The 9,526-nt window shown below is 38.3% G+C and overlaps 1 protein-coding gene across 1 annotated transcript in view; it reads left to right on the forward strand.

The window, feature by feature from the left end:
• Nucleotides 1–2,612: 2,612 nt before the first annotated feature.
• Nucleotides 2,613–9,526, forward strand: part of ROCK2 (Rho-associated, coiled-coil containing protein kinase 2) — a 62,937-nt gene continuing 56,023 nt past the window's right edge. Inside the window, exons 1-3 of the mRNA XM_014540548.1 lie at nt 2,613–2,712; nt 3,156–3,237; nt 4,489–4,589. Of these exons, the coding sequence (XP_014396034.1) occupies nt 2,677–2,712; nt 3,156–3,237; nt 4,489–4,589 (219 nt within the window). The 5' untranslated portion in view covers nt 2,613–2,676. The remainder of the gene's footprint in view (nt 2,713–3,155; nt 3,238–4,488; nt 4,590–9,526) is intronic.

A 9,526-nucleotide genomic window follows, 5' to 3' on the forward strand; every position in this document is an offset into this window, starting at 1 on the left:
CCTCCTCTGAGTCTCGGTATGCTTTTCTCTTTACTTCTAGTTGTAGAATTTCCACTCAGCCAGCCTTCCTGTGGTTCTGGGTGATGTCCGTTCAGTCTTTTAGTTGTATTTTTGAAGTGGTTGTGCGAGGCAGCAAACTCCGGTGTTTACCTATGCCGCCATCTTGGTTTCCTCAATAGTTTTCTTTATGGAACACATTAAATTAGTGAGGAAATGGGTTTTGGCTTAATCTGTTAGTATCAAAGATGTGCTGATAGATTTAGATGTTAAAGTTAAATTAAAAACCCTTTAAACTCTACATCTCTTTAATTACTTAATCTTTAAATGCAAAGTTTGTATTTAGGTAATATTGAAAATAATGGAAATAATAATAACCAACATTTGTTGAGTGATTGATCTTATTTGAGGGACTTTTTGTAGAAAAAACTGAAATTTAACTTCACAACTTGTGGAAAATGGTTTTCTACAATTAGGTTCTGGTGGGTGGAAATCATACGGGCAGACTTCTAGTTATAAAATGAAAGAGAAGGTTCTATTGGTTTAATGATCTGAACAATTGACTGGAAACTGGTTTGGAGGACTGTGTTTTGTAATGTTGTAGAAATGTAACCAAGTTGTTTTACCTTCTGTAAACAAAGCACTAGTAAATAAAACTTTGTTCATCTGTTTATTTTACTTTCAAAATTAAAAAAAGGCCAGAACAGCTCTATTGTCAAAGTGGCTTCCTCCCTCCCCACACACAGAGATAATAAGCAAATGTTGTTTTGTGTTGATGGTCGGCATCATCCTCAACATCCTTACTTACTAATAGACTTTTCAGTAAAAGCCATTTTTCTTTTTCTTTTTTTCCCCCCTCCCTTTGGCTCAAAATTTTTCTTTTAAGTAATCCAGTCTTCTCTGGAGTGCCTCTTTGATGGAGCACAGTATAAACAGACCTTGCCACCAATGTCCTTAAAATATGGATGTTGAAACCACTTGGCTTAAGAAAATGATGCCGGTGAACTGTGTCATTATTGTAATATCAAAATACTGAGACCATGTAATTTTATTAATATTAATTCTTGTAATAATAGCTTATGCCTTATCAATTTAAATTTTTCTTCCTCTGGAGATTAATGGAGGCATAGAAGAATGCTTTTCACATGAAAGCACCTTTCTTTGATTTGAAAATTTAATACAGAGTATAAATATGGATATATCTAAAAATATAAATGTTTTGGATTTCACATTTAAAATTTTTTAAAATATCAAAATTATACCACTAAAGATATATTGCTATTTGGTACTTAAAAATATCCTGGTATGATAAAATGCTGGAATCTTTGAAAAGCAGTTCAGCTGTTATGGAGATGGGAATTGTGGGCATCGGGTGGGAGATAGCCTCAAAATGAATTAACAATCTTAACTTGACTGGAAGTTGGATATTTATTACTTTTAATGTATTTTTCTTTCAGTTAAGGAGAATCTAGAGATTGTTTTATGTGTCTAAATCATTTTAATTGCAATTGAAAATATTTATAGTTTATTGTTAGTACCTTTGCCATTCTGTTTTTAAAGAATGTTTTTATAAAGTATTGACATTTTTTAAAGAATGAAAAATTTATGAAGTATAACTGAATGGTAAAATATACTATGTGCAGCCCTAGCCGGTTTGGCTCAGTGGATAGAGTGTCGGCCTGTGGACAGAAGGGTCCCAGGTTTGATTCCGGTCCAGAGCACATGCCCAGGTTGTGGCTTGATCCCCAGTAGGGAGCTTGCAGGAGGCAGCCGATCAGTGATTCTCTCTCATCATTGGTGTTTCTATCTCTCTCTTCCTCTCCCTTCCTCTCTGAAATCAATAAAAATAAATTAAAAATATATATAGTATGTGCAGTTCTTCTAGAACTAGTAACTTAAAGACCCGTTACCTTTCTAAGTTTTGCATGTGATTTTCCCCCAACCCAGACCCCTAAAAGGTCTATTTATTGTTGTGTTGTTGTTTTTTCCTGCAATCCTCCAGCTTACTTCTTTACCCTTCCAAGCTCCCGTTGGTGTTAGTCGGGTCATTGAGACTAGGGAGATGAATTAAGTATATTGGACCTTTTAAGATTTAGGTAGTATCCTGCCAGTCATTTCCTAATAGCATGACCTTGGGCAAGTCTAAGTCACTTAATCTAAGCCTTATTTTGTTTATTTTTAAAATGAATATATTTTATCCTGCCCTCCTCAGAGTTACTTGAGGATGAGACAATATATACGATAGTGCTTTAGAAACATGGATTCCTACACAAGCACATCCACTGAGTAATTTGTTTCTTAGTTTTTTTCACCCCCACCAAGTTATATGTATACGCTTTTTCCTATTTTGATTATAAATTTAATGTGTTTTAAAAATATTTTTTTATTGATTTCAGAGAGGATGGGAGAGGGAGAGAGAGATAGAAACATCAATGATGAGAGAGAATCATTGATTGGCTGCCTCCTGCATGCCCCACACTTTGGATTGAGCCCGCAATCTGGGCATGTGCCCTGACGGGGAACCAAACCGTTTCCTCCTGGTTCATAGGTCAACATTCAACCACTGAGCCACGCTGATGGGGCAATTTAATGCATTCTTGTAGAAAGTCTGAAAAATATAGAAAACTTAAAGAAGAAAATAGAAATCTGAAAAATGCATCATCCTGTTTTCATATTTTTATGGGAAATTTAGTTTTGAGGCTGAGTTTCCTGAAGGTAAGGATAGTTGGTGTATTACTTATTTTTGAATTTTCTATTCTTTGCACTAGGCACAAAATTAATGATTGTTGAGTGAATGGCAACTTCCTTAGTCTGGGTATATTTCTTAAAGTCAAAAGCTTGGTGAAATTTTACTGGGCATTTGAAGAGAAAAGACATCTAACCAACAAAAATAATAGTGGGTGCATATTTTAAAATACCTGTTTCTTTTGGCTAAAAGAACAAAGGAAAACATGTTAGGGTCAATCTTAATAGTCTTTGACCAAGTTAGGAAATCAGTTAAAGATGTTAGATATTGATCCACTTTGCAGTTTCATATCAAAATGGGTTGACATTTATTCAGCGAGAATAACATATGATAAAATGTAAAGACCTTTTTTTTTAAATGCTTGGAAATTGTAACAATTTTCTTTTTCCTTTTTAAATTTTTTATTAAATAGGATGGCTTAAATTCCTTGGTCCTTGATTTGGATTTTCCTGCTTTGAGGAAAAACAAGAATATAGATAATTTCTTAAATAGATGTAAGTATGTTAAACTTCATATTTGATCCCATGACTATACTTTGATGAGAGATTTATGTTTGATTAACATTATTAAAGTCCATATAAACTTATTGACTTATTAAACTTAAGTAATTTTTAGCTTGCCACTTTAATATACTTTTATTGATTTCAGAGAGGAAGGGGGAGAGAGAGAGAGAGAGAGAAAGAAACATCAGTGATGAGAGAGAATCATTGGAGAGAGAATCATTGATCGGCTGCCTCCTGCACACCCCACACTGAGAGTCGAGCCTGAAAGCTGGGCATGTGCCCTGACTGAGAATTGAACTGTGACCTCCTGGTTCGTAGGTCGATGCTCAACCACTGAACCACACCGGCTGGGCTAAATACTAATATTCTTTATTTTCAAAGCAAAACTGCAGGACCAATTGTAGCATATAATGTAGGTAAAGTTCAAGATTTTGTATAAATTATTAAGACTAGTGGTTTTCAGGACAGGTTATTTATGGCAGTTTCAAGAGAAGTTTTAAATTAATATTAACAACACTAAGACCTCTACATTATCCGGAAGACTTAGTGAGCTTTATGTTTGCATAAATGTAGACATTTCAATCTAGTTAGTGAAAGATAATGTAATAATTATTGCCATATAAGTGGTAACTCTTAATATTTTGTTGGTATTGATGTTGATGTGAAGGTGTAAATGAAGTTGAATTCTAAGAATAAGAAATTTTTAAAATAACTAATACATATTTTATATCAACACAATAAGCTCTTTAATTTGGAGTTGTCAGAGACTGGACTGTTTTCCTAATTCCACAATCTTGTCTATAGTTACCATATCTATAATATGTGGTTACTAAAGAAGTAGGCTTCCAAAAATTCATTGCTAAGATTAGCCCTGCAAGTAATTTTATAGCAACTTTCTTTCATGACTTAGAATGCACTCAGGATCGCTTGGGTCATTACTGTTTCAGCTGTCATCTAACTTGCCAAGCAACAGAGTCAGAAACAGAATAGCTTAACTGCTACTTTTTGGTAGTAGTGTTTGTTTATGTATGTTAATAAACCATAGCGTTTTGATTCTTTGACATGAAGTTAATATGTATCTTAGATTTTTAAATAGCAACCTTTAAAAACTGACAGATATAGCTGAAAACTAAGCCAAATTTCTTGGAATAAAAATTTGTTTACAAATATGCTGATTATTTTAAAATATTGTTTATAAATGTGATGATTAATATTACAAATATGGTGACCTTTTTATTGTAGATGAGAAAATTGTGAAAAAAATCAGAGGTTTGCAGATGAAGGCAGAAGACTACGAGGTTGTAAAAGTTATTGGAAGAGGTGCTTTTGGCGAAGTCCAGTTGGTAAGAAAATATTAGTATTGTTCTTATTATTTTGACAACATAGTTTGTGAAGCATTATCAGTAACCCTGGAGTAGATCTATTTCTTTGCCCAGCCAGGCCAGAGTTAGCTTTCTGAGGTTGGTCAAGTCATTCCATCTCTGAGAGCCTCAGTGTGTTCATCTATAAAAGGAGGCAGTCCTATATAATAAAAGCCTAATATGCAAATTGTTCGACCGGGAGTTTGGCCACTTGCTATGATGTGCGCTGACCACCAGGGGGCGAAGCAGACCATGGCTGTTGTTGGCGACGTGGCACTGGCAATGGGCGGCAGTGGAGGCACTGCCAGCCCCGATGGGCCCTGATGAGAGCGGGACTATGGCGGGATGGTGGAGTAGATGAGCGAGTGGCGCCAGGCCAAGGCGGGTGCGAGCGGGGGCCTGATCGCCCCGCTGATTGCCCCACAAATGGCAACCAGCGGTGGGGGGCAAGGCCGCCACCTGGCTCCCAGGTGCTGAGGGAGCTGGGCGGGGGGGCCTGGCCCTGACCAATCGTCCTGTAGGCAGGATGGTGGAGCAGGTGAGGTGGCAGCACCAGGCCACGGCAGGGTGCCAGGCAGGGCTGCGAGACTGGGGGCACGAGCTAGGGCTGCGAGCCTGGAGGCATGAGCTGGATCCCAGTCCCCGCAGGCCACCCGAAGGGCCCCATCCGTGCACGAATTCGTGCACCGGGCCTCTAGTTGTGCTGTAAACACCAGGTCTCTTACTAGCTCTGAAACAATGAGATTTAGAAGAAGGCTTCACACATGATCTCCTAGTGAATATTCCACCAGAACTACTGTGTTTTATTTATGTGTTCAGATTAATAGCATCTCTGCTTAATTAACTAAGGTTTATTCAGATATATGAGAAGCCCAGCAAAGACACTTTAATAACTGAAATTTATCTTTACAAGTCAAAGTGGTACCAACTAGAAATATTGTAAATGTTTGTAATAAATATTTCATTTATAGTATTAAATGAGAAACTATAATAATATTCCTGTTTCTATCACCTGTGTATGAAACTTCTCTGTGTCCTTACAGTTTAATTATGAACTCAAATTCTGTATTTTACTCAATAGTGTTTTATTCTTCTTGACTGAGCACTGAGAAAAGCTGTGATTACTATGTACCAGCCCAGGTTTCTCTAGGAACAAGTAATGACAGACTAATGTTTGTCTTTTTCTTCCCTTTTATTACCTCTTTCTTTGATATATTTATTGAATTTATAGATCAGAGTAGTGTAATAGCTGTAATATGTATCTGTAATAGATTTGAAAAAGTCTGACATACATGAGGATGTTAAGGAGAAATGTTAATAAGCATATGGGTAGGCAGCTTTATACTAATTAAATAGCTGTATTCTAATGAGCCTGATGAAGACATGAATGGTACCTTGGACAGAGATTCCCCAGGGACAGGTTCTAGGGTTCTCTACTCTCTTATTAAATATTTTATTAATAAATTTTATGGAGGCAGTGGTGGAATGTTGAATAATTTTGCAAATGAGCTAAACCTGAAATAATTTTAGATGATGAGCCCAAATCCAGAAGTCATCAGTTGGGGAGATAATTGGCTAGATAGAAGTGAAATTTAACCAGAGTAATGACCTATAGTGGGATTTGAAGAACTCAGGAATAGATTGCTTAATAGTAATTATGGATGAAAGAACAATTTTCCTTGAATGTTCAGACACAGTCACATTCTGAGGTACTGCAGGTTAGGCCTTCAAAATATGACCTTGGTGGTGGTGGAGGGGGGGAAAACAATACATAACTCATCCCATAAAAGCTATAGGTACTAGAGGCCCGGTGCATGAAATTCGTGCATGGGTAGGGTCCCTAGGCCTGGCTGGTGATCAGGGCCGATTGGGGCCTTCCTTCATTCCACGCTGCCTCCTGGTGGTCAGTGCATGTCATAGCGAGCAATCAAACTCTCAGTCTCCCCGTGGAACTCCCGATGGGACACTTTGCATATTAGCCTTTTATATATATAGATGTTGGGATGACATTCAGTGACATCAACCCTTTTGACCACAGTATAAATGCTTCCTTGTTTGTTTTTTAGTTTTGTGTTTTTTTTTTACTAATTTATCTTGGATATAACCCTCTTTACTTTGAAAAAGAAGGTTAGAAATTCTAGCCTTGCCAAGGTTTTCTTAAGGTAAATATGGCTTTCATCTCTATTAATAGAATATACATTGTTCTTCAAATATTCCTTTGGTTAATTGATTCACATGTTTATTGAATGTCAGGTACCATTTTAAGTGCTAGCAGTACATTATATAGGTCAGTGATGGCGAATCTTTTGAGCTCGGCGTGTCAGCATTTTGAAAAACCCTAACTTAACTCTGGTGCCGTGTCACATATAGAAATTTTTTGATATCTGCAACCATAGTAAAACAAAGACTTATATTTTTGATATTTATTTTATATATTTAAATGCCATTTAACAAAGAAAAATCAACCAAAAAAATGAGTTCGCGTGTCATCTCTGACACGCGTGTCATAGGTTCGCCATCACTGATATAGGTGCTCACACAAGGCACCTGCATTCAAAGAGCTTTTATTTTGACCTGGTCAGTATAATAGTTTCAAAACGAAACTGTGGTCTAAGTTCTAAAAATAGTTCTAAATTAACCTTTTGAAAACATAATGCATAAATATTAGGAACTAGAGGCCCGATGCATGAAATTCGTGCAAGGGGCTGAGCCCTTGCTGCCCTGGCTGCCTTGGCCAGCCCTTGCAGCCTTGGCCGGCCCTCGCAGCCTCGGCTTTGTCTGGAATGTCGTCCGGCTGTTCGGTCTAATTAGCATATTAGCTCTTTATTATATAGGATTACTTATATGATTGTTTATTTGGAGGAGGTATAAGAAAGTTTTCATGGTTAGCAGTAGAAATATTTTTAGCATTTTTATTTTTGAAGTCATATCTTATTTTTGGCATTTGGGAACCTTATATTTAGCTAGTTTTGTGATATTGCCTACTCCACTTGTTCTTAAGAAAAGTGTTAGGTGACATTAAATTTTTTCCTGATGGTTGTTTTATTTAAAACTACACAAATTAGTATATGAATGCATTCTTACTCTCAACATTCTAAATTATTTAGGATTAGGTAGAATGCATTGATAATTGGAAACATTTGGGGATGTTGGAAAATTTGTGTCAAATTATTTTCAGTGGATATTTATATTTTATCCTAATTACTTTTATTTGAGGAAAGTTGAAACCTTTTCCTATTATTTAGAATGATTTCAAAAGCTTTTGTCTAAAAATGTTTCAAGAGATCTAGGTCACTTTAGGATTTTCCATGCATGTCTCTAGTTACATGTACGAATGTTTTATCTACTTAAAAAAAATTTTTTTTTTAAAGAAATACATATTAGCCCTAGCCGCTTTGGCTCAGTGTATAGAGTGTCGGCCTGTGGACTGAAAGGTCCCAGGTTTGATTCCGGTCAAGGGCACATGCCCGGGTTGCAGGCTCAATCCCCATGCAGGAGGCAGCCAATCAATGATTCTCTGTCATCATTGATGTTTCTGTCTCTCTCCCTCTCCCTTCCTCTCTGAAATCAATAAAAATATATTTTAAAAAAAGAAATACTTATTAGCTGTAGAAAATACAAATCACCCAGAATTCCATCAGCTGAGATGAAACCACTGTTAACTCTTTTTTTAAGGGGGAGAAAGAAACATCAGTGATGAGAGAATCATGGATTGGCTGCCTCCTGCATGGGGATTGAGCCTGCAACCCGGGCATGTGCCCTTGACCAGATCGAACCTGGGACCCTTCAGTCCGCAGGTGGATGCTCTGTCCACTGAGCCAAACCAGCTAGGACAGTGGTCCCAAACCGCGGCTCGCGAGCCACATGCGGCTCTTTGGCCCCTTGAGTGTGACTCTTCCACAAAATACCACGTGCCGGTGCGCACGTACAGTGCGATTGAAACTTTGTGGCCCATGCGCAGAAGTCGGTTTTCAGAAAGGAGATAGACGAAACAAGTATACAAGACGAGTGTGGATGGGAGAGTTGGAAGGGGTCAACCTCAGCGAACGTACCTCAATCAGATGGAGGACATTTTTAGCAAAGGCCAGCTTAGGAGTACCCTAATTAAGTTAATAACAATGTACCTACCTATATAGTTTAAGTTTAAAAAATTTGGCTCTCAAAAGAAATTTCAATCGTTGTACTGTTGATATTTGGCTCTGTTGACTAATGAGTTTGCCGACCACTGCCACTGAGCTAGGACTACTGTTAACTCTTTTGGCCCTTTCCCTAGCTGGTTTGGCTCAGTGGATAGAGCGTCGGCCCTTGAACTGACCAGTCACTATGATGTGCACTGACCACCAGGGGGCAGTTGCTCCAACCGGTAGGTTAGCTTGCTGCTGGGGTCCGTCCTATCGGGACTGGGTGAGACGGGCTGGACATGCCCTGGAGCCCTCCTGTAGTACCTCCCTGGCCAGCCAACCTCCTGCGGTCCTTCCCCGGCTGGCCGGCCAACCTCCCACGGTCCCTCCCTGGCTGGCCGGCTGTGATCGCCTGCCCGGCCGAGGGACCCCACCTGTACACGAATAGTTATAAAATTATCCACTTTGAATGTTGATTTATGTTACCTTTGTAAAATCTGGAGCAATTACACAGATATCAACTGCATCATTATCAACCATGAGTTATTATAAGTAAATCACTCATAATAGTCTCCAAAACCACTATTATATTGCAACGTCATTATGACATAAATAAAGGACTTTCAGCAATAGCCTGTGTGCCCTGGTATATATATACCCCAAATATTCTATATAATAAAGAGGTAATATGCAAATCGACCCTCAACCGTAACACCGTCACAAGATGGTGGCGTGCACAGCGGGGGCGGGGGCGGCGGCTGCTCCACGTGGCTTCCGCTGGGGTTCCTGCAGCCTCGT

This window comes from Myotis brandtii, unplaced genomic scaffold, assembly GCF_000412655.1.
Source record: "Myotis brandtii unplaced genomic scaffold, ASM41265v1 scaffold247, whole genome shotgun sequence".
Classification (NCBI taxonomy): Eukaryota; Metazoa; Chordata; class Mammalia; order Chiroptera; family Vespertilionidae; genus Myotis; species Myotis brandtii.